Source organism: Echinops telfairi, unplaced genomic scaffold, assembly GCF_000313985.2.
Source record: "Echinops telfairi isolate 266 unplaced genomic scaffold, ASM31398v2 ScPeMD7_5592;HRSCAF=6446, whole genome shotgun sequence".
NCBI lineage: Eukaryota > Metazoa > Chordata > Mammalia > Afrosoricida > Tenrecidae > Echinops > Echinops telfairi.
Window position 1 is genome coordinate 47150007 of NW_022109491.1, and position 27103 is coordinate 47177109.

At 37.2% G+C, this 27103-nt stretch overlaps 1 protein-coding gene across 1 annotated transcript in view; it reads right to left on the bottom strand.

Annotated features, from left to right (window-relative positions):
* RALGAPA2 (Ral GTPase activating protein catalytic subunit alpha 2) overlaps positions 1-27103 on the bottom strand; it is a 364385-nt gene that overhangs the window by 312225 nt on the left and 25057 nt on the right. The window contains exons 9-13 of the mRNA XM_045295177.1: positions 19221-19388; positions 18090-18227; positions 14753-14901; positions 11229-11340; positions 1405-1642 (exon numbers count right to left, since the gene is read on the bottom strand). Of these exons, the coding sequence (XP_045151112.1) occupies positions 1405-1642; positions 11229-11340; positions 14753-14901; positions 18090-18227; positions 19221-19388 (805 nt within the window). The remainder of the gene's footprint in view (positions 1-1404; positions 1643-11228; positions 11341-14752; positions 14902-18089; positions 18228-19220; positions 19389-27103) is intronic.

Consider the following 27103-nt stretch of genomic DNA (forward strand, 5'->3'; position numbering starts at 1 on the left):
TGAAGTTATGAAAAATTCTTATCCATAACCAAACACCTTGAGGAAATGAGTCACTGGGCCTAGGGACACAGGCTCATAGTCTTGTGGGATATCACCATTAAGTGGCATAACATATTTCACAAAGACAATGTTCTAACTCCTACTTGGGTGAACAGTGCCTGGAATCTTAAAATCTGTAAATAATCATTTAAGGTGCAACTACTGGTTTCTCCTCTTCCAGAGTAAAGAAAAGCAAAATGAAAAATAGAAGAGTAATGGAAATAAAGCTGAACAGCACACATCTCAGCTTCTACAACCCAGAGACCAGAAGATCTAGATGGTGCTCAGTTATTTATACCAACCATTCAGAAAGGGATTAGAGGTCTTTAATAAAGCGGGACCAAAAAATGAGGAACAAAAGTTAATGTCATAGCATAAGATCACACTTACTGGTCTGATAGAAACTAGTAGAACTATGGATTGGAACTGAACTTACCCCCTCCCTTGTTTCAATTTTCAGTTTAACAAAAAAACAGGTCTATCAGGTAAACTATCACACTAAGGACTATGCACTCTTTAGAATAACCAACCCTTTGAGATCACAGGGAAACATCTACTCAAGGAAAAGTTCAGAAGGCAGGAAGGGCGAGGAAAGGAGAAATAGAAAGCACATGGAGAAAATGAGATAAATGATGTTATGTGGATTGTAATCAATGACATGAGCAAACTGTGTATGAATTTCTGGATGGGGAACCGATTTTCTCTGAAAGCCTCCACTTAATACACAATAAAAAGCTGTAGAAAAAAAGAAAACAAACGGATTAATTTAAGACTTGTGTCATGGTTCCTAAAATTGTAATGAAGGCCAGGGGGGCTACCAAATTGAAACCCTCAAAAGAAACCACCACTAATATTTTTCAAACTTTATCTGACTTTAGGCCTTAATGCAAACCCAGAAACAGAACAAAGCTAAATGGCTCTCAACTTAAAGAATGTTGCCTAGGATCGTTAATAGTGTAGGGTTTGCCACTTCTTGGTTATGTGTCTTTGAAGGATGCAATCACTTTGAACTCTGTACTTCAGTTTCTGTTTATAGCACAGGAATGATAATAGTATCTACTTCATAGGGATAGTATGAGAGTAAATAGAGATTATATAAAAAAGGCATTAGCTATTGTTACTGCTGATGCTGTTACTATTACAACCACTTCTTTAACATCCTTTTTCCACAGCCTCTTCAGCAACTCAGCATCCTCATTAAGGAGACATAATAATATGAGGCAACCTAAGACCACCTTTCAAAAATACCATCTATGGACTGGTTCAGTTCATTATCAAATTTCATTCATTAATTGCTTAGATGTATAAATGCGCATGCCACCTTCTTCCCAGACAATAGGTTTGAGCCTAAGAGACTGGAAATACCTTTGCCTCTCTGCTTCTTCTCCTTTTGTTCACTTAGTTTATCCAGAGGTAGGTTTGTCATCTCAACTCCGTAAACTGTTTTTGCGAGCACTGCTGTTAAGGAGTCCATGATGTTAGCCCATTCATTTACGAGCTCTTCCCACTCCGTTAGGGAAGAGAGCACACCGAGAAAGTCGTCCCAGAGCTCTCGAGATACATACACACAGAGGTTTGCTCGGATCCAAGCAACGATGAGTGTCTAAAGTAAAGCAACCAACAAGAACGTTCAATTAGCTACTTTTCAGGAGTTGTAGAATTTAACAATATATTTCAAGTTACAGCTAATAAAGTGACAAGTTAAAACTGCTTTTTAAAATTGCTTTCCTCTTGGTTATCATTACTTGAGTATTGGGCAATAGTTACTGTACTATTTTAGGTAAAGAAAATCATTAAATATTACTCTGCTGACTATAGCTGGTCTGGCTTTATTAAGAGAGAGGAGAAAGCATTCAGACTGCAACTCTTATTCTTAAGAAAGCTCTTTACTCTCTAGAGTGACTACTTTAAATCTCCTCTTCTATCTTCTATACATAAACCTCTCACCACAAGTGTGTCTTCCAAATGTTTAGGAAATGAACTATTGGCAGATTGTATGGAAAAGGGAAACCACTAAACGAGAACTCCATCTGCAAAGAGACCCACACTCTTGTCACATTCACATCTAGCTTCTCTTCACCTTCTTGCTGTAATCAAAAAAGGTTCCTGATTGTCTACATCAATTTCCTCATCTGTGCTCTGACCTCTTCTTCACAGACACTGTGTTTCTAATAAACTCATCTCTTCTTTATCTCTGTCCTCTCCTATTTCTCCAGGTCTTCCCCATCAGCATTTAAACATGCTCAATTCTTCCTCAACTTAACAAAAGTTTCTTGTACTTAGACTTAGACTTCATACTCTAGCTAAAACCTATTTTCTTTCCCTATTCTTGGAAGACTATCCCATACTGCATCTCCCCTTCCTCAACGCCCAGTCAATTATCAGTGAACTGCTCTGCCTTTTGCTTTTTCTATACCACTCTATCTTCTTGCCAAAGCAGCACTGGTGATGCAGCACTTAATCACAGGTTGCAAACAGAAAGGTCAGCAGTTCCATCCCACCAGTAGCTCCACGAGAGAAAGATGTGGCAATGAGCTTCTATAAACATTATAGCCATAGAAATCATATGGGGCAGTTTTACCCCCTTATAAGGTCACTACAGGAGTCCTGGTGGCATAGTGGTTATGCATTGGGTTGCTAATCACAAGGTCAGTAGTTTGAAACCACCAGCCACTCTGAGAGAGACTTACAGTCCCCAAAACCCTTGAACTCTTTACACTCTCCAGTTCTACCTTGTCCTACAGGATTGTTATAAGTCAGAATACCCCAGAAGGCAGTGAGATTTCTTTATAAGGTAATTATGAGCCAGAATTGACTTGATAGTAGCAAATTATGGGAAATTACATAATATATATGTATACACATACATACATATACACAAGCACACACAGAGGACTGAGTACAAATATTGCTATCCAATTATAGAAACCTTTATTAAACAAAATATATTAAAAGGTGAAGCTATTTTTTTCTTGATACATTCTGTATCTGGGTCCACATACTTATGAAAACAATGTTACTATTTCTGTAATTTTCCCCCCAAAGAATTCTGCACACTTTGATTTATACCACATCAAAACAGCAGATTTGGCATTATTAAGGGACTTAAATCATGCTCTTTTTAAGTCTTACGAGCCAAAATGGGTCTGAAGGGGCAAGATTGGGGATGTAGAGTATTTGTGATAAGTTTCTTAGGACAGCCTTTCTTAGTCTTGAAGAATGAGCAGGTGTACTGTTGTGATTGGGGGCGGGGATCCTCAGTGCTACTTTCTTGGTCTTTGTCTCATGAAAGTTTCCAAGGATTTTATTTTTTCCCAATAAGCCCCCGAGATTACGCCATATCCTTAGGGAAAAATAATCTATCAAGTTTGCCTTTTAGGAATTCAAAAAAGTAGTTAGCATACGTGTGTGAGTTAACTTCATTGTCTTGAATTTAACTGGCCCAGGAAATCTCCTTGAAACACATTGTTTTGACTGAGTTTTGCTTTCAGAAGCATATTAGTAAATCAAAGACTCTTCCCTAGTTACAATTTGGTCTACTAAATCATCATTAAGTTTCAATCTTAATTAAACAATTTATAGACTAATCAACTCTCTGAGGTAGCTGATTTTGAACAATGCTTTGTTGTTGTTGTTTGTATGTGCCATTGAGTCAGATCCAACTCATAGTGACCATGTGCACAACAGAACAAAACACTGTCTAGTCCTACTCCACCCTCACAATTATTCTTATGTTTGAGCCCACTGATGCAGCCATGGTGTCAACCGTCTTCTTGAAAGTCTTCCTCCTTTTTACTATCCTGCTACTTTACCAAGCATGATATCTTTCTCCAGGGACTGGTCTCTTCTGACAATAAGAGCATGTCCAAAGTATGTAAGAAGCAGGCTTGCCGTCTTTACCTCTAAGGAGCACTCTGGTCATACTTCTCCCAAGACAGATCAGTTTCTCCTTTTAGCAGTCTGTGGAACTTTCAATATTCTTTGCCAGCACCATAATTCACAAGCATTGATTCTTTCTTCGAAGTTCAGCCTTCACGTGCTTACGAGGCAAATGAAAATACCATGGCTTGGGTCAGGCGTATTTTAGTCCTCAAAGCAGCCTCCTTGTTTTTCAACACTTAAAAGAAGTGTGTGCAGCACATTTACCTAGTAAACTGCATCATCTGATCTGGCAGCTGCTTCCATCAGCACTGACTGTGGAGCCAAGCAAGAAGAAATCTTTTTTACCACTTCGGTCTTTTCTCCCTGTATCATGATGCTACCTATTGGTCCAGTTGTGAGTGCTTTGGTAGTCTTTGCACTGAATCATAATCCATAGTGAAGGCTGACATCCTTGATCTACATCAGCAAGTGCTTCAAGTCCTACTTACTTTCGGCAAGCAAGGCTGTGTCATCAGCAAACCGCAGGTTACTCATAAACCTTCCTCCAATCCCAATGTCACATTCTTCCTCTTATAATACAGTTTCTCTGATTATCTGCTCAGCATGCAGATTGAATAAGCATAGTGAGAGGATAAAACCCTGATGCACACCTTTCCTGATGTGAAACCATGCAGAACCTGTCCTGTTCACACACTGTCTGTCATGAGATTGACTTGATGGTAATGAGATTTTGCTTTGTTTTGCTTCATTGTTTTAGTAGCCTTTTATCCAAGGCATTCTAAGAAGACTAAGAGAAATGTGTTACTTAAAGAACTTGCTGGCAGGCATCTGCTTATTACACAGCCATTTGTTTGGAATAAACATGCAGACATGAACTGGAATCCTAGTAGCATTTCTCACGAAAGGTTTTTGGGAAACCTTTAGGACTTTGAGCACAAGATAATATTTAGCACTGAGCACAGATTACAATATTACTTAGGACAATCATCCTATGGGAAAAGGATGTTCCCTTATTGGTAAATATTTTAAACTAATAAAAACCAAACCATCGCTTGAAAGAGATTATTAAATCAGATTATAAACTAGCAGAAAAAGAAAATAAACACTACAGGAAACATTAGGGAAAAAAGTAAAAGGTTAATACTAAGTTAAAATTTCTTATCTTCAAGACGTAACATTGTGAAAATGTCAACACTGTCCATAGCAAGGATAGCTGTGAATGACACAGACTTGGCATGTCTTGTTCTGTTGAACACTTGGCTGCTATTAGTTGGAACCAATGTTATGCCACCTAACAACAACAATCCACAGCTATCTATCTACCTATCTATCTATCCATATATGTATATATAATTGAATCCCCATTTCCATAAATATTCTTTAGCGAGATGAAGAAACCGAAACCAAGCACTATCTTTTACAGTAATGGTAAACAAATACCAGATAAGGAAAGCATTACCGAAGAACAAAGTAGGAGGCCTCCCACTTCCTGATCTCAAAGCCTCCTTTACAGCCATCACAGTCACAACAACCTTGTGCTGGAACAATGACAGACACATACACCAATGGAAGAGAACTAAGAAACCAGAAGCAAACCCATCCATTATGAACAGCTGATATTTAACAAAGGACAAAAATCTACTGACTAAGGAAGAGACTTTCTTTTTAACAAATGGTACTGACAAAACTGGATATCCATCTACAGAATAATGGGGAAAGATTCATATCTCACACCTTATACAAAAAAACCCAACTCAAGATAGAGCAAAGATGTAAATGTAAACCTGAAATGATAAAGATCATCAAAGACAAAATAGGGACAAATTTAGGGGTTGCAATTTATGACATAGTCTATCTAGCAAAACTAAAAATACACAACAGCAAAAGATAAACTAGATGACTGGAACCTCTTACAATTAAATGCTTATGCACATCAAAAGACTTCACTAAAGAGTAAAAGGACTACATACACTGGGAGAAATGTTTTTGACAATGGCATATCTGACAAAGGACTGATTTTTACAGTTTATAGAAAAATTTAGCATATCAGCAACAAAAAGACAATTCAATAAAAATTGGGCAGAAAAAAATGAATAGATACATCACCAAAAACCACATTCAGGCAGTCAAGAGGCACTCATTAACACTGACATTAAGTGGATTCTGATTCATAGTGTCAATGCCAGAGGACAGAGTCGGAATACTATGCAGGGTTTCCAGACTATACATTTTGAGGGATATAGACAATTCATCTTCCTCCCACAGAGCGCCTGGTGCTGAACAACTGACTCTGTGGTTAGCAGGTGAATGCTTAACCTACTGAGCCACCTGAGCCACCAGAGCTCATTTCTTGGGCATTAGAAATTTGAATCAAAACAACGAGCTATCATTTCACTCCAGCAATAATGGCAAAGTTTTAAAGGACAGAAAACAACAAATGCTGGTGGGGGTTGAAAAGATTAGAACTTTTCAAACCGTAAAATGGTAGGACCATAAAATGGTATAACCACTATGGAAAATGGTATGGCACTTCCCAGAAAGTTAGAAATAGAAAGACCATATAATCCTGCAATTGCATGACTAGGTATATCCTAGAGAACTGAATATGTACACACACACATACATGACTCACATACATACCCAAGTTCATTGAGCATTAGTCACAATAACAAAAAAGTTGGAAATAGCCTAATTGCCTGTCAATGAATGAATGGATTAACAAAACTATGGTATATCGACAAAATGGAATACTATGCAACATTAAAGAATAATGGCAAATCTGAGAAATACCTTATAACATGAATGAAACAAGAAGTCCTTATGTTGAGTTACATAAATCAATCCAATAAAGAACAAATAATATATGAAGCCATCAGTATAAAAAGCCAAAGAAAGGTTTACATGTAGAAAAGAAACATTTTTTATGGTTACCAGGAATGGCAAGGGGATGAGAAACCACTGAATCGATAGTAGACACCTATTAATTTGGGTGAGGAAAAAGGCAATATATGAGTATAATAACATAGAGACTAGCAAAATATTATAGAGACAAAGGAAAACAATGAGATGTGCACAAGAGTGGCACAGACAACACAAGTAAAATTTATCACATATACAATCCTTCAATATTAGTACTAATAAAAATCTCCAGTGGATACATTGGCAGACATGCAAACTTAACAAGTATGGTCAGGCAAATGGGACTATATCTAAAACATATACAGGTTTGACAGAGGATTGTGTACATGCTTATTTGTATGTGCTATCAATATATTCATGTATTTGGTAGGGCAAATAGAGGGCAAAAGTATGAAAACTTCTTAGCCATAACCAAGGAATGAGTCATGTTATATTTCCCAGGTTTGTCATTATTTTTAACTAGGGGTGGGGGGCAGGAGAGGGCTTAGGATCACAGTCTCACACTAAATCAAATGCCACATGACAACTCACAAGGCAATGTTCTACATCCTACTGTCATGAATAGTGACTGGAGTGTTAAAAGCTTGAGAGTGGTCACTTAAGATGCAGCTATTGGTTTATCTTCCTGTCCGGAAGGAAAAAAAAACACAAAGAAAAACCAAAGAATCAGGTTATCAAGCAGTTCAAAGGACTAATGGGACACACAAATCATAGCCCCTACCCTGAAACAAGAAAACTATCAGCTGCTCTGATCAGGACCACAGAAGGTCTAGAGCAAAATGGGAGAAAAATGTAGAAAATGAGATTGGTGGAAGGAACTCCCAAGACTGTGGTCCTTGGACTCCCTTCAGACCTGGAACAGTAGCAATATACCCTTCAGACCTGGAACTATACCCACCTATGGGGATAACTTTCACCCAAACAGGACTATGAAGGGAACAGTAACAGACTAGGGAAGAATGTACTTCTCAAAATAGTTAACCACATTAGGGGCAGCATTTGGCCCCACACAACATTCAAAAGGTAGGAAGGGGTGAGGAAGATAAATGGATTTAAGGAACACAGGGAGGAAGCTGAAAGAATGTTGTTACATTTAGGAAAATGCAGATAAAACTATATAACAAAATGTGTATATAAAGAGTTTAGTAGAAATTCAATTTGCTTTCTTAACTTTTACCCAGACTATAATGAAACCAAAACACAACAAAATCCCTGTCACCTTTAACTGCCTCTTTATTAGAAGACAAAATTTCAAGTGTTGGGGAAATTTATACAGTCTGCTTGATCAAATGAATAATAATTAGATAACATTTCAGTCTGGGTAGGATACTAATGTGATGCCCACTTGATAGCTAGCAGATCTGCTCAAACCTTTAATACTTTTCTCATCCTTCGCATTTTACAAGGGGCTTGGCAAACTGAGAGATGATTGTAAATACCAGATGATTTCACTCTAATCCTTATGAGAACTCTGCAATCCTCTCATGAAAGACAAGAAGAAAGAGATTCAGGAAAGTAGAGTATCTGCTCAAAGCCATGAGAATCAGAACTGAGAACTATCCAACTTAAAAATCTTCATCCTCTTTGGACATTTTATGGGTAGGTCTTAACTTAAACATCTTCTGGCTCTATCTGTAACCTAAATAACACCACCAAAATAACAATCACAAATGCAAAATAACTCTTCAAGTTTTGGCAAAAGCTCTCCATGAATGGAGGATATTCCCCCCTCAATATAGAAAACAAACAAAATTTACAACGCAACTCCAAAACAGATTCTGGCTTACGCGGTCTAATTCCAACACACACAATAGAAAATGGGCTAGACAAACGATAAGGAACTAGGCCCAGGCACTAACCAGCCTGAGACTGGCTTCAGTTCCTCCCCTGGTAGGCAGTTTCATCAAGAACAGAAACTCCAATGCCAACACTGAGACTACAGCAAAGTGAGCTAACTCAGGTAAATGTCCTTATGTCACCTTTGGTCAACAGAAAAGCATAGCTGGATCCAGTAACTGAGAAAAGCAATCGATACCAATATCATTCATATTAAACTATTAAACAAATGAATAGCTAAGTTCTCCTTTGTTAAAATGGGGATATTTCCCTTGTATTTCAATTTCCTTGAATTAGTTTCTCTGTCCCTAGGTTGTTGCTAGGTACTATGAAATCAAATGCAACCAACAGTGACAGAAAGAGACAGCCCAGTCCTGAGCCATCATCACAACTGGTGTCATGTTGGAGTCCATTGTTGCAGTCACTGGTCAATACAATTTTTCACTGTTATTATTAAGGTTTTCAGTGGCTATTTTCTCAGAAATTGGTAATTCTGGCACTATATCTAACAGTGTCCCACTGATATTCATACGGTTTTCAGTAGATAATTCTTCAGAAGTAGACAGTCTATTCCTTCCTCATAGTCTGTAGCTCTTGTGCAAAATGTCCATTTTGGCTGACCTTATTGGTATTTGAAATATTAGTGACATAGCTTCCAGCATCACTGAAATACACAAGCCAGCACAGTACAACAAACTGATCCACAAAGAATGTCCTATTTATATTTCTAAGTATGTTGTCAATAGATATACTTGAAAACTATCAGGTCCATTGAAGAAGGGACCTAGTTCTCTTGCCTGAAACCATCACTTCCAGCCACCACAGTTTCTTAGCCAATTACATAAGGTCAGACCCATCAATGACTATGCTTGTGTAAAATGCCACACTTTCCCAGAACATTTCACAATGTTCTCTTTCAACACTGCATCACAAATTGTATGCATTCTATAAATACTAGTGTTTTTCTAGAGCAACGTTGCAATAGCCTTCTGCCCTCTGAGCCCTTTAAAATCTACACTTTCCTTGATAAGCTGATCTCCCTTCTCTTTTTTTTTCCCTCCTAATAATTGTGTTAACATTCTTTCTGGTTACTCATGTCCATTACCATTCTCACCATGTAAGAGTGAAGAATAAACAGTCATGTCCTTGGCTTTCTGCTCTGACCTAAGGCCAGCCTTCTTATCTTATCCAGGACTTTATTTCTGCAGATATCTTCTCTCCCCCACAGATGTGGTGAACAAACATATTTTAATGCCATCACACTTCATTGCCATTCACCCCCTTCATCCAATTTCTCTTTCTCACTTCCTCCACAATACCTCTTCAAAACCTTGCTGTCCCTACTGCCCAACTCTCATTTTCTTCTCCATCTGCCCCAAGTGGGCCATCTTCCCCTAAAACATTCTTAACCAATTATATCTTTTTTAAAATAATTTTATTGGGGGCTCGTACAACTCATCACAATCTATACATACATCTACTGTGTCAAACACATTTGTACACTTGTTGCCATCATTTTCAAAACATTTTCTTTCTACTTGAGCCCTTGGTATCAGCTTCCCATTTCCCCCTCCCTCTCCCACCTTCACAAACCCTTGATAATATATAAATTATTATTTTTTCATGTCTTACACTTACCGATGTCTCCATTCACCCACTTTTCTGTTGTCCATCCCCCCGGGAGGGGGTTATAGTTAGATCATTGTGATTAGTTCCCCCTTTCTCCCCCCACCTTCCCATTCCCCTCCTGATATGGCTACTTTCAATATTGGTCCTGAGGGATTTGTCTGTCCTGGATTTCCTGTGTATCCAGCTCTTATCTGTACCCGTGTACATGCTCCGGTCAAGTGGGATTTATAAGGTAGAATTGGGGTCATGATAGTGGGGAGAGGAAGCATTAAAGAACTAGAGGGCAGCTGCATGTTTCTTATCTTATCAAGGCTAATGGACAATAGGCTATTCTTACCCAGCATCCTTCCCCAGGCATAATGATATACATTTCTTTGGTTTTCTTCCTAACTCACTGGTCATCCCAGCATCTTTAACTGGCTCCTTCTTCTGTATCAATCATGCGCATGTTCCCTACTATCTTTTTTATATATATTCTCTCTCTAAATATCCCATCTGGTCTGTAGCTTGAAATACCCTCTTACTACACACTAATGGCTCTTGCATTTTTTACTTTTAGCTTGGACTGCCCTTTAACATTATTCCTATGTCCTTACTTCTTTAACACCTTACCTTTTTTATGTCTTTAAATCTATCTGGCCAGTCACCAAGCTCGTTTCATCTTCCTAATATCTATCAACTTTGGCAAACCAAAAAGCAAGTCGATGACAGAGAGGTGAGGAACACAAAGAAGACCCACACTAATTGTAAAGAACAGCTCACAATGTCCATGACAAAGGTAAGAAGAAATATTTCTAATTAAATTTCTAGAAGTTTAAAGTCATTTTCATGTTATGCTTAAAATTCTCAATGATTGAAACTAATTTTCTGTGAAATCGGATTCATTTGTTGCATTAACAGTGCTTTAATTAAAAAGGACTTACCCTAAATAGTAACCCTGCCAAGCTCTGGGCAAACAAATCCTTCATTTGTTTATCCTTTGGCTTCTGCATCACAGCTTCTGTTATCCTGAGTAGTATTTGCAACATCTGTTCCCTGGGCCACCCAAAACAAAAATAGTCAGTTATATCTCCATAGTACTTCACTTCATAGGTACAAGAAATTCTCTTGAGAATTCGACAATATTGACAATCATGTATTACCTAAAAATACTAAAAATCTGAAGGTAATTAATACAGTCTTTTACCAAAATCAACTACCATGATACAATAGCTCTGAAAGTGCGCTCCTTCCGACCACAATAGGCAAGATACAACAGGTGCCATCCAGCTTGCTCTTCTGCCCTGGACAAGTAAAGGAGGGAAAACATTCTCCAATTTTGTGTTCTCTTGTAGGCACCCAGGGAATAGTTCGTGCCTGTATAAACTATGTGTAATTCTTCAGTTTTCACCTCAGTTATTTCATTTGATTTATAAGATCTCCCTATCCTTATTCTGCCATCTTTTGCGATCAGTGTCACAGCAAGACAAATTTTATGGGAAAAGGATTATACTGAAAAAGTAACAATTAACTAAAGAAATGGACAGAGTTATCTAGTTCAAATCAAAGAATGAGATACTTAAGTTGTGATTCTTTTATACTTTTCTCACATCTCAGCCATTAGAACAGTGTTCTCTCAACAATATAGCACGTTGAATCTCATTAAACATATTATGATATGACCTCAAGGGACTTTGGGCCCGATTTGTAGTCAACCCCATTTGATTTTCCTCCCTGAATTCTCTGTTGGCATACATCATCACTGAACCCTTAACTTGTTTATTTGCTCCTATATACTACTATGGATTCTGGACATATTGGAAAGGAAGATAAATCACATTTTGAACATACACATTTTGACCATACACACATTTTGAGAATACACATCTTTTCCAAGATAAACCAAGTCATGTAAGATCTGGTAGTATACATGTAGCCTAATGCAACTTGGAAGACGAGAAGAGGGAAAAACAGCATAAAGTTGGGGACAGCTTTCCCCCACTATGTGGGTACCTACTCCCTGCCATGTACAGACGGGTTACTATTGTCAGCTCATATTGTGTGATCCTTAAGGAAATATGAAAGCATCCCTTCCATACAATTGGTTATGTGTACATGATGCAAACAAGGAGAACAAGAAACATAATAATATTCAAGTAAAACTTTGGTCGTGGGAAGTGGGGAAACCTCTAGGAGAATGGCCCTTAGAGATCTATCCCTCAGTCCAAATGATAGACTTTGTGAACAGTGTGAAAGATATCACCATTCATTAGAACAATGAACCAGATAGCAAACAGACAACATTTGATCAGAAATAACATTCAAAAAGTGGGTAGGATAGGAAAGAAGGACTGAGTGTAACAGCAAACATAGGGAGAACATGGAAGAGTGGACATATCGTGGAGAGTTCCATCATTGTAACAAAACACAATGGATGTGCTCAGGGTCATAGTCTAGATAGACACCAAGGTCAATTGGCATAACACATGAGGGGGTACCAAAAAAAAAAGGAATGTTTTTCTAAAGCTATGTATTTACATTTTTTAACAAATCAATCTTATCACCTTCAAAGTACTCTCCATTACACTTAATAAATTGTCAAATCTGTGATTGCATTCTTGGAAACATTTTTCAAACTCTTCTGTTTGGATGGCTGACAGCATCTCCCTCGTTTTTTTCTTCACCTCTTCTACTTCATCAAATCGCTGTCCTTTCATGTCCCTCTTCATTCACAGAAGCAAAAGAGGTTGCATGGAGTGAAATCAGGTGAGTAAGGTGTGTGGGGCAAGAGAGGTATATTGTTTTTTGCCAAAAACTGGTGCACTGAGATGGCTGCATGAACAGATCTGGCTGCACGAGTAAGTGCATTGTTGTGGTGGGTGGCAAAACCAGTCCCCCAACTGCCACAAATCCAGCCTTTTTTGTTCCACACTGTTATGCAATCTTTTCAGAACCTCAAAATAGAAAGCGTGATTAACATTCTGACCTGGTGGAACAAACTCCAAATGCATGAGGTTTGTCATCAATTTCAACATCAAAACCGTTTCTGTGGCATTTTTCCCAACCAGGAAGCAATAATTCACAGCCACTTGCTCTTCTCTTAAATCAGCCATCACAAAAAATGAGGTTAGAGCAAAACTGCTTTTATGAAAAATTCACTGACACCAGAGAACCTTCCCAGGTGACATCACTGGGCAAACTAACTCAGAGTGAGTTGCTCGAGGCTCGCCTTGAGGGGAACATGCCTACTACAAAAGCTCCACCCAGCAGAGCTTTTTTTGCGTGTGTTTTTTTTTTTGGGGGGGGTACCCCCTCTTAGTTCACAAAGCTTGTGAGTATCCATCTAATGTTCAATTATCAGTCACTCCCCATCTGGGTAAAAAATCATGAAGACAACTGAAGACTCATGGAAACTACTAGACTACTGGACTAAAGGCCACACAAAATAAATTTAAAACTTCCAATTTTAAGCAATTAAAAAGAAGTTTCTAGTATTTGGAGACAACTCGGAAATTCTTCTGGGCTAATTAAGAATATTTTAAACATGTATTACAGCTTAAATACCGAGCACCTGGCTTGCAGAAGGCTAAGTGCATCTTGAGTCTTAATGTGGGTTAAGCCTTAATGTGAGTTATTTCTGACCATTAGTCAACATAAAAAGCTTTGCTCTCCTAAGTGTGTTTGAATGGGATTACTTCCAACTCCTCAGCCCAACCCAGTGATGGACAATTTTGCCCAGAGACCTGCCTGGGCATGCACTTAATAGAAACTGAAGCACTAGAACCACATGACTAAGAATGAAGCCCCAACCAATCAAGATGGGTGGAGGGCCCCAGAACCAATCTTGTAAACTTTTCTACTCTGTAGTAGTGTATCTTTATCCCACTCATGATTCAGTTGTCCCATCTGCAAATGTGATTAACTGAGCTGATGCTAATTATGATTTTGTGACTAATTTTTTTTGTTTTCTATCTTCTATAATTAACGTGTCCATTGACTTTTTGGACACCATGATGGCCTCCCTTATCTGGATTATTCATTTTGGTCATTATCTTATCTTTTTCCTGCTTAAGATTTAATCAAGGAGTCTGTATGAAATATACTTGAATCTGTGTCTTTTATTGTCTAGAACTAAGGCCAATTACTACTTTTCCACTAAACCATGTTTGATGGCAGTATAAATTAGAAAAATCTACTATCAAATTACATGACTACTTATTCTTTATTCGAGAACATTTTTAGGACCAGTAATAAAATAAACTATTAAACTACTGAATAATTCTTAATTGTTCACAGAATAATTAAGAAACCTTCTTAATAGTTCACAGAAACTAGTACAAAAGATTATCATCTTACTGTTAACTTTATTAAACCACCTAAGAAATAGAAGCTTTAACATTTTAATTATTATGTTGAAAAGTAGAAATACCTGTTTTACAATATTAACTTAAATTTGAAAAAAACTCACCATGTCTTTTGATTCATTGTAAGCTCCATTATCATACGCCTAAAAATAATCAAAACAGCTTTACAGGCATCAACTTGTTCTTTCAAGAGCACGGGAACTTCAGCACATGGTTCCAGCAAAAAGACATTTGCAGCATTTGTCAAAAACACCTTAAAACCAAAATTAGAAAATATAATTAAACATATCATTCTGAATTAATTGTGCTTAAGAAGCATGCAATAATTTCACCTTTTGAGTTGTTTCGAGACAGATTTTGTTTCTTTAGGACAAAACCCACTGCCTCCAAGTCAATTCCAACTTATAGAGATACTTTAAGATAGAGAAGAATCTCTCCATATAGTTGTCCATACTAAATCTCTATGGGAAAAGAGAGCCTCATCTTTCTTCTTCACGCAAGTTGATAGGTTTGAGTGGCTTACTAAGGCACCTTCAATATGGAAAGTGGTACTGAAATACACTGAAGATTCTTTTAGTTCACCCCTTAGGATAACTGAAATACTGAGATGCCCAAAAGGCCTTTTACTGCGGGGGGCGGGGGGATGGGTAGGGGGTTAGGGGGATGTACTACTACCTATTCGTATTGAAACTCTAGAAATGTTATGAGTCAGAAAATCTTTTGAGCCTTCTTTTGGACCCTTCAGACCCTAAAGCAGGGGTGGGCATAAAAAGGGGAGGAAGGCCAGGGTCACTGCCTCTAAGTGAATGGCTTTGGGGCAGGGAAGAGAAGGAGAACCACAGCCAGAAAGACCCCTGTGACTACCAGTAACTTTTCCCGTTGCAAGAATCCCTTACTGACAATACGCATGGCAACAGATCAAGCAAGCCTCATGACCAACACTGCACATCTCCTAGGAGTGTTTTGTTTTTAATATGAGAAATATATTATGTAGTAAAATCAAAACTCTAAATGAATTCTTAAGATAAAATCTCAAATCTCAAAAACTATTTAATCAGCCAACTATTCTATGCTCTGCCTCAAACCTATAGATCTCAAGTTCACAAGCCTCTGTCATCAAGGGTATTTGAGAAGAAAAATGAAGAAGTCTTGATATAAATTATTACTTAGTAATTTATCACTTAGGAGCACTACAGTTAAATAACAATGTGCTATTTACACAGATGATGCTGGTCATCCATCAACTTGGATAGTCTGAGTTGTCATTCTAGTGATGGAAATGGATCTGATCCATTTTTGCTGTTATTGTGTGTCATTGAGTTGATTCCAATTCATAGTGCCTCTGTAGAAAGTTATATTCCCTCTTAGCTTCCATTGTGCTCAGCAGTACAAATTCAAGTGATTTTGAAACAATCAGACATACCTATTTATTTGTAGATAAATTAATAAATCCTCATTTCAAGGAAAATGCATAAACTACCCCAAGAAATTAAAATTAACACACTCAAAAATCAATTATTGACAGCTTCAAAGATTTGAGAATTATCTTCTGCAAGCTTTAAATGGTATCATATCCCAATTTATTAGGAAGCATTACTAAGTTAGTTGCTGTTTTGAGGTGCCATCTTGTGCACTCTGACTCATGTACAACAGCACAAACCCTGCCCCTTCCAGCACCATCCCCACAATTGTAAGATTTCAGTTCACATTTACAGCCACTGGGTCAATTCATCTCACTGGGGGTCTTTCTCTTTCTCACTGCCCCTCTACTTTATCATGCAGGTACTTTCTTTAGGGACTGGTTCCTCTTCACAAGGTAGCCCAAGGACTAAATAAAGTACTACAAAATGTTAATTGATAATATAATTTTGTGGAGAACTTCTAGCTTTTGGTTCAAAAAAGAAAAGTAAAACATTCTATCTTAAACTATGGCAAACTATTAGTTTAAAGGATCTGCATTATAAATGATATACTGTAATGTAAGTCATTTTATTTCAATGACTGTGGTTTCTTGTTTTGCAATTTTTGCATATTCCCAAGGTAAAGTTGAGAGTTTTCATATAAGATACTGCTTTCAGTTTATTTATAAATTTTTTTAAAAATCAAAATGCCCATGATATGAATTTAATATCTTCTTAAAATAAGTAAAGTACAAATAAACCAATAAAATTATTAATATCTAACCTATTCTTGCCAAAGCAATTATTTTATTAAATCTAAATTTGGACACTATTTTCCCTAATGAACCAAGTAAAGAACCAAGGCACTAGATACAATGAAAATAAAACAGTTACTTAGATTAAAACTATACACTTTTTAAAGTTACAAAGTGATCAAATAGAAAAAAAATTTTCTCTTAGTTCAAGTAAATGGAATTTATGTTTCCAGTAAACAAGATAACTGGCAATATGTGCCTCCAGCCACCCCCTCCCTGAATTTAACACTGGCAATCCTCTCTGAGAGAATGTGCTGCTCAGGAACATAGAAAAGGGATTCCTCATTCATTTTCTCTAGTGGGGATACATGTTAATTTATTAACTGCACAGTAGTTCTTTGAAACTGCTCAAGTAAAATGATCTTGATTTTAAAAAGTTATTTTCAAATTATGTACTGATTTTCTATGGAAAATGAAGAAACTTCTCAGTTACAACATATTAAACTAGTTAACTTGGAAACAAAAAACACAATATGAACCCATCAAGATACAGATAACAGGCCATACAGCATCACCAAGAGTTGAGCAACATGCTTATCTTGCACAGTTTTCTTCACTCCATGCTGGACCTCTGCCTTGGAAGCTCAACTGGACACGGTTATGAACTTGGGGATGGGCGGCAGGAGGCCATCTCTTTTCTTCACTTGCAGTGCTAATAACTTCAAACTAGGTAAGATTCAAAAGATAATCTCCCAGTCCCCATTTGAGAGAGAATTCTGAGGTCTGAGAAGGCTAAGGGACAAATCAAAGTCCAATGTTTCTAAATGGTATCAGCTCTATTTCATATACTTGCATTTAGTCATGTAAATATCTAAAAACTACAGCATTAATCATTGAGCTTCATAAACATGTCAGATGCATAAATGTGGCTTTACAATACAGAATTTTCAAGAGAACTACTACACATAAACTTAGATAATCACAAGTTTGTAATATATCTCCCCACGCATATTCTGAAGATAGTATTAAAATTTAAATCTCAGTCATTTCACATTCACTCCGTAATAATCCCTCTCAAAATCCCTCTTAGTTCTATCTCCTTTGATAAAAACAAACTCTAACAACTGTATGCAGGAAATTAGAGTGAAAACTTGGAAGGGGAATTTAAGAGTTATTTACGGAGACAGAGCTAAAAATATCACCACACTTTATATGTTGTTATACTCATAAACAAAATTTTACAATGATTCCAGTTGGAGGTCTTCAAGTCTGGCCTAGCTGCATACCTGCAGCATAACCTGGGCACCAGCTTTCACATCGCTACTTTCCTCTTCCAGTACACAGCCTCTGCTCACTGCACTCGTGAAGGAGTACGTGCGCCCCCAACTGGAGGATCGCTTATGACCGGAACTTTCGGATGAGACCTTTAAAAAATAACAAGCAGTTAATGCAATAGAATGAATCACAAGCTCACATGCTTAATTTCTTATACTCAGTAGAATTCATGAGACGGCTTCTTCTGTTTTATTTAAAGCTCTATTTCCAGTACCTAAAATATAAATGTTTGTCAAATGACTGAAAGGGAATGTAACACACCTCTAAAACTGTGATGAATTCCATTTGCTTACCTATTTAATTTGACCTCATGAATAGTTATTAAGACATCACCAATAGTGAGAAATGAAAATTATGGAAGACAAGTATTTAGAAGTATATAGGGCTTCATTAAAATAAAATGTAATATGACATAATTTCTTTACATTTCAAGATGTTGATTCACTGTCATTTTACATTTATACCACCTCTAGCTTTATCAACCATGGATGAAAAGATTCAGTGTGACAGTGCCTATTCTAGAAGATAGTGAGGCTAACAATGAAATAATACTTATGTTTAGTCAACAGTTCTATCAAATGTGTAACAGCCCAACTGCTTTAGTTAAATTCCACTACCCAAGATAAATTTGCCAAAACATTGTAAACTTCTCCAATGCTAGTTATTTAAACTTGCCAAGAACAAGATAGTGACCTTTTTTAGTTTCACTCAGAGACGTGGTACACAGGATGGTTTATGAAACAATGCAACAATTATGAACAAAGATGTAATGTGCATTTGGTCCTAGCTTGATGGCTTTGAGATGACCCTCTTCAGTAAAAGACAGAAGTTACTTCAATGAGGTAGGTCCTCATGGAACGGATCAACTTGAGAGCTGTTCTTGTTGCTGTTGTTGTTGTTAGGTGCCATCGAGTCAGTTCTGGCTCATAGTGACCCTATGTACAACAGAACAAAATAATGCCCAGTACACATAATATAAAATGAAGTTGGTCTGCCTGTGTTCCACTGATGGGGACTCTAGATGGAGCAGGTATGGTTTACTCATATACTCCCAGCTCAAATGACAAGTGATGAAATATTACCTCCCTGCTATCAGTTTCTGAAAATCCTAGTTTTTCAGTATTTTCTTCAGTGATGTCTTTTTTATCTGGCTCTTCCATGAATACAGGTTTGTCCTGGAGGATCCATTTTCTGTATACTTGCACTACTTTTCTTGTAACAGCTATGTCACTAGAAGGCAGCAAAAATGCCTAAACGTAAGAGAGAAAACACTGTTGAAACCCACAAGTTTAAATCACAACAGAGCCACATATGTCAGACATTTAAAATGGCTATCACTGCTTTCAGACATGTCTTTGAAACCAGTGAACACAGGACCATACATCTCTTTGCACAGAAAAATTGACTGGAAAAAATTCTCATAAATGGGAAAGGGAAAAAAGGTCATTTGTAGCGTCTATATTGTAAATCAATGTGTTTTTTTCTACAAAATACATGACTTTATAGGTGTAAGAGAATCTTATGGTATAGTGGTGTGTTAGACAGGGTTCTCTAGAGAGATAAAACCAAATTGCTGATAATTTAATATATTTATTTATAAAGATAATTGGATATATAACACAAGAAATGAACTGTTAAATTATATACAGATAAATCTATAATACAAGAAATGAACAGTTAAATTATAAAGCAGTACAAATGGCTCAGTACAACTCACTCCCACAAGAGAGAGTTGTGGGACACTAGCAGTCCTTCAAGTCTAGTCTGCTGCCAGGTCTTCCTCTATATATAGAGAGAGCTAGGCTATCTCAGCACAGCAGCCAATCACAAGGCAGGTCACCAACTGTCAGTCCCCAGCTCCAGAGATGTCTTAAAGGGACCTCAACTTACAACCACACAGTTCATAGGCTAGGCGTCCCACAGGTAGTGTAGCCTGTAAATTGAGGCACAGAACAAGCAAGGCAGCCGCACACTGGTCCGAGGATCAAAGAGCAAGAAACAAGAAAGGCGTGGCTCACCGAGCCATTTATCTCTTCGCCCTTTAGTTAATCCCATTTGTGTTTATCGGCCAGGCTGGCACAATAAACTATCTCAAATGGCTAAGCACTCAGCTGCTGCCCAGATGGTCGGTGGTTTGAAGCCAGCAGAAGTTTTGTGGGATACAAGACCTGATGGTATGCACCTATACAGATTATACCCTTGGTGATCCCATGGCACAGTTCTTCTTTGTCCTACATGGTCTCTAAAGTGGGTAGCAACTCTACAACTTAAAATAATAACATAGATCTTTTAAGTGGCTATAGAAAGCATAGCAATTGTACAAAAGGAAACTTTCTAAAGAATAAAGAGTAAACTGATAACAGATATATTACTACAGCCAGTGGTAGCCAACTGTGCATACGTCTTCACAGCTCCACATAAAGTAGTCATACTTCGGGAAATTGGGTTGACTATGCTGGGAGTATTTATACACAGAAACAGGAAAATGCTAAATATCAGGTTTTTGCACCGCCCCCCCCCCCATATCCTCTGTCTGTGTGTGTGTGTATCAGCTGTTCAATATTTACCAATATACCACTGAGCACAGCTGTCAATGTTATCGAAAGCCACCAGCCAGTGTGTCACTCTGAATTTTATATGAATTCAATTAACATTAAATGACTCTCATGGCTTAGTTCTTATGTGCTGGGCTGCTAATGGCAATGTCAGCAGCTTGAAACTACTAGCCACTCCTTGGGAGAAAGATGAGGCTTCCTACTGTCATAAAGACTTACATTTTTGTAAATTCACAGGGCCGGAAATTCTACCCTGTCCTATAAGGTCACTATGAGTCAAAATTGATTTGATGGTAGTGACTGTTCTTTTTAATTAATATTAAGAAATCCCATTACACACCTATACAAGGAACTTACTGACCTAATGCAGGAAGATTCCAAAAATATAAACCAGCAATTAAATGGGAAATAAATATTTTAAGGACAATTTCTGCATTAGATGAGCACCTATGACATGTACTTTACCAAGTACCTCAATACTCAAATGAATGTAGTGTTGTTGTTGTTTTCATATGAAAGTTACATTAAGCTTATTTGCCCGTAAGTGTTCAATAGCTCAATCTCAACCAGAAACAGTGATTTTCAAGTCATAACACTTTTAAAATATTTTTACCTATGCTGAATCGGTCTGCGTTGTTTGGTACCTTCCTTTTTTGAATTATAATGTTAACATTTTATTGACATAATTCACATATCATGCAATTCAATGCTTCAAATATATTAAAGAAAACTGGCAATTATCACCACAATCAATTTTAGAAAATTTCTTCTTTCTTGTATTCATTATTATTACCTTCCCTTTTCCTCCAATTCCCCATGCCATAACTTCAAGAAAATATTATTCCAGTTACTGTATTTATAAATTTATTTATCCTGAATTTCATATAAAAAAAAATAAAGAAAAAAGAACCCAACAACAAACTAAAACAGAAAAATCTCAATTGCAAAGATAACAGAAAATAATAAAAACTAAAAAACAAAGTTAAAATGGATCAAAAGGGAGAACATAGGATAAGGTGTTTTAACCAAACTATATCTGCATTAGTCCACTTTATTATTTGCATTTCTAGTCAATGATCAGAGGGTATTCTGACCATTCTTAGTCAACTTGGGGACCCTGCAACTGAATTTTGGGCTTTCACTGTCATCCATAACCAAAACCATGCCATACTCACTGCAATCAAATCGATTGCAACTCATGACTCTTAGACTTCTGCAAACTGGGTGCTCAGATTTTAAGCTCTAATATCATTCCCTCCGCTGGTTTTGGATTATAATATTGACAATCCTTGGCTCACACATGCTGTTGTGCTTCTTCCATATGGACTTAGCTGACACCTCACTTATACGAGTTTGTTTTAAGATAAGCCTTTAAGACCTCAGATGGTATTCTTTCTGATAGTTGGGCACTGTCAGATGAATGTTTTCTTCCAGAGAAGACCCAAAGGCTCAGAAACCTAAGATACTTTCCAAGGTTACAAAGCTAGTTAGTGACAAACCTAGGCCTTAACCACAGGTTTCAGAAAATTGTTTTAATATCCTCTTTAAAATTCATGCCACAAGATGCAGCTGTAAGCTAACTACACTTGTAGGGAGAGTTCATATAATGGATAAATTGTTATAATAGAGGACTTTATAAGACTGCAGTGTTATCAGTGTATACATCAATTATTCTTAATTCAAAGACCAACAAAGATAAAGTATAAAATTATCCCTTTCTAATATTTCCCAAAATGTTTTATATTAATTTTCATACATTAAAATGTTTAAATAATTTTATAATAAAGGTCTACATTCTACCATTAGCATGTCTTAATATTTGCTGCACCACCTTTTTATCTAACCATATCTCTACCAATCCTTCCTTCAATCTATCTATTACCCTACAATATACAGCTAGTTTCCAAAGAGCATCCTAGTTATACTTCTTCTAATACACATTGATTTGTTCTTTTGGCAGGCCATGGTATATTCAATACTGTTTGCCAACATCATAATTCAGAACTTCCAAATTAAGAACAGAAGACAAAGAAGGAATAGGCTGTCCACTTTAGAAGAATGAGCCACCAAAAACTTTGTGGAACACTGTCAGATGTTGAAAACCTTGTGAATAGTGGCAGAATGCTGTCATAGACAGTGCTAGATGCACTCTTCAGGTTGGAAGGCATTTAAGTATGACTGGGGAAGAGTTGCCTTCTCAAAGTGGAATGGATCCTAATGACGTGAATGGAGTAAAGCTATAGGAGTAAAGCCTGCAGAAGTAAAGTCTTCGGAATCTTCTTTTGTTGATGGGCTACAACTCAAAATAAGAAGAAATAGCTGAAAACAACCCTTAATAACTGGAATTTTGAGTGGACAAATTATTAATCTAGGAAAATTGGAAGCCTTGAAAAATGAAATGGAACAAGATTGATATCCTAGCCATTAGTGAGCTGACATAGAATGCTGTTGGCCACTTGAATCAGAAAATTATATAGTTTACTATGCCTGGAATCACAGGTTCAAGAAGAATATGGTGATTCACATTCATAGTCATAAAGGGACATTTCAAAATCTATCTTGAAGTACAAAGCTGGCTCTGATATGATACTACTAATCCACCTACAAGGAAACATAATCAGTACAACTAACCTTTATGCACTAATGGTGTTAAAACTAGTGATGAGGAAATTGAAGAATTCAAACATTTTCAGTCTGAAATTGATCAAACATGTAATCAAAATACATTGATAATTATTGTTGTGTAGAATGCAAAAGTTGGAAACAAAGAGGAAGAACAAAGGAGCTGGAAAATATGGCCTTGGTGATTGAAACAAAGCTAGAAATCGCAAGATAGAATTCAGGAAGACCCCACCATGGAGGGTCTAAGTCCTCCTGACATCCAATGGTCACCAAGAAGTTCAACCCCTTCATGACCTCAGACTTCAGCAAGAACCGCATATGCCACTTCAATGACCCCACACACTTGTGCAGGAAGATCATATAATCTCCACTCTCCAAGGAGCTGTAGCAGAAGTATAATGTCCATTCTATGCCCATATGCAAGGACAGAGTTCAGGCCAACAAGTCAGCAAGTTGGCCCAGGTGAACAGAAAGACGTACATCATCTACATCGAGTGAGGACAGAGGAGAAAGTTAGCCACACAACTATCCATGTGGGCACTCATCCGAGCAAGGTGGTCATCACTAGGCTGAAGTTGGACAAAGATCGGGCAAAATTCTTGAAGGCAAAGCCAAATCTCCACAGGTTGAAAAGAGAAAGGTAACTACAAGTTAGAACTTATTGAGAAAATGCAGAAATGAATCACAGCCTGGTGTGGAACCACAGTTGAGCATTAGATGTCTAGCCTGATGTATGTTTCTTGGGAACTTTTCTCAAGAGGCATCTGGAGCTTTTCCTTACTCTCCTGTTATGCGATTGATGCATGGCTCTGTAACTCTGTCTTTCAATTTTGATTAATTTTATGAATAAAAATGGGAAGTTCCTCAAAAAAAAGAGGAAGAAGACTTTAACAAGACCGATAACATCTTCATTGCAAATACCTTTGAAAAACAACACAAAAGGTGACTCATGTAAGGATTTCTACAGATGAAATACACAGAAATCAAACTGACTACACCTGTGGGAAGAGTTAATGGAGAAGCTTTAGATCAGCAGCTAAAACAAGGCCAGGGACCAACTGTGGAAAAGACCATCAATTGCTGGCATGTAAATTAAAGTTGAAACTGAAGAAAACTAATACAAGTCCAAGAGATCCAAATTATGACCGTAAGTCTATCCCATTTTAGTTCTGAAAACATCTCAAGAACAAAGTTAATGCCATGAATAATCAATGACAGAATACCTGTTATGGGGTGACATCAAGAACATCAAAACCGAAGAAAGGAAAAGGTCATTAAACAGAAAAGTGGGTGAAGGGAGACTTCGGACAGGGCAAGATATGACAAAATAGTAATTTATAAATTATCAAGGGCTCATGACGGAGGGGGGAGCGGGGAGGGAGGGGGAAAATGAGGACCTAATGCCAAGGGTTTAAGTGAAGAGGAAATGTTTTGAGAATGCTGAGGGCAATGAATGTACAAATGCGTTTTACACAATTGATGTATGTATGGATTGTGATAAGAGTTGTATGAGCCCCTAATAAAATGATAAAACAAAAGATTTACACCCTAAACAGACAGGAAATAAATAAAAGAACAAAGTGGATGTCAAAAGAAACTTTGAAAATGGCTCTTGATTGTAGAGACACTAAGGCAAATGAGAGAAAGGATTAAATCAAGAACTGAATAGTACATTCCAAAGTGCAGCTCAGAAGACAAAGTTTTATAATGAATTAAGCAAAGGCCTAGAGTTAGCAAACCAAAATGAAAGAACATTGCATATCTTAAACTAAAAGAACTAAAGAAAAACATCAAGCCTCAGGTTGCAATATTGAAAGATTCTATGGGAAAAATATTGAATGCAGGAAGCATCCAAAAAAGATATGAAAGAATACAAAGTCACTACCAAAAAGAACTAGTCAACATTCAACCATTTCAGAGGTAGCATATGATCTAGAACCAATGGTACTAAAGGAAGCAGTCCAAGCTGCATTTAAAGCATTAGCTAAAAAGAAGTCTCCAGGAATTGATGGAATACCAACTGAAATGTTTCAACAAGCTAATGAAGCACTGGAAGAACTCACTAGTCTATTTCAAGAAACTTGGAAGGCAGCTAATTAGAGAAGTGACTTGGAGAGATCCGTATTGTACCTAATCCAAAGAATGTACAAATTATAAAACAATATCATTAATACCAAATGCAAGGAAAATGTTGATGTAGATCATCAGGAAACAGTTGTAGCAGTACACTGACAGGGAGCTGCCACATTTTCAGGCCAGACTGAGAAGAGGATGTGGAACAAGGGATATCATTGCAGATGTCTGCTGGATCTTGGCTGAAAGTACAGGTACCAGAAAGATGTCCACTTGTGTTTTATTAACTATGCAGTCATTCAATTCTGTGGATCATAACAAACTTCGGATAACCTTGAGAAGAATGAGAATTACAAAACACTTCATTGTGCTCATGCAGAACCTGTACATGGATCAAGGCAGTTGGGCCAACAGAACAAGGGAAAATGCATGGTTTAAAATCAGGAAAGGTATGAGTCAGAGTGGTATCCTCTCACTATATTTATTCAATCTGCATGCGGAGTAAAAATTCAGAGAAGCTAATTATATGAAGAGGGATCTGGCATCAAGGTTGAAGGAAATCTTATTAACAACCTGCGATATGCAGATGACACAACCTTGCTTGCTGAAAATGAGGAGGGCTTGAAGTACTTGCTGAAGAAGATCAAGGATGGATTACAGCCTTCAGTACAGATTACAACTCAATGTAAAGAAAACCAAAATCCTCAAATTGGACCAGTAGGAAATACCATGATAAATGGAGTAAAGAATGAAGTTGTCAAGGATTTCATTTTGCCAGATCTACAATCAATGCTCAAGGAAGCTGAAGCCAAGAAATTAAAGGAAGCATTGCATTGGATAAATCTGCTGCACCAACCAAAAAGTAAGAATGTTACTTTGAGGACCAAGGTATGTCTGACCCAAGCCATGGTACTTCATTTGCCTCATATGTATGTGAAAATTGGACAATGAATAAAGAAAATCGAAGAAGTGATGCATTTGAATTATAGTGCTGGCCAAGAACATTGAAAATACCATGAACTGCCAATAGAACAAGCAAATGCATGTTGGAAAAAGTATTGCCAGAATACTTCATGGATGTAAGGATGATGAGACTTTATCTCATGACCTTGGACATATTACCCTGTTAGACCAGTCCCTGGAAAAGGATATCATGCTTCATAACGTAGTGGGGCCGTGAAAAAGAGGTAGACCCTTGATAAGATGGACTGACACAGTGGCTCAAATGTAAGAAAAATTGTGAGGATGCCGCAGAAGAGGAAGAGGTTTGTTTTCTGTTATATATAAGGTCACTTTGAGTCACAACCAATTTTATGGCACCTAACAACATTTAGTTTAAAATTTAAGCCCTTATCATTTTTTCTGCCTTTTGATGTATTTTAAATTTAATCCAATTTTTTGATTAAATTTTCTGCTTTTATTGAGGATTCTCTTTGATTTATTTTGCTATTATTCTTGGAGTGTTTTTGTCTGGTTTGGTTTAGTTTAGCTTATTTTTCTTTATATGAAATCTAACATGGGTATGTCTATAGAGATAATAACTAAATTAGTAGTTTCTTAGGGTTATGGCACAGAAGCCATGATGGCATAGGAGTCGCCGATTCATAATAGTAACAAACTTACAGTTATGAAGTAGCAACGAAAATAATTTTATAGTTGGGGGGTCACCACAACATGAAGAACTGCATTAAAGCGTTGCGGCATTAGGAAGGTTG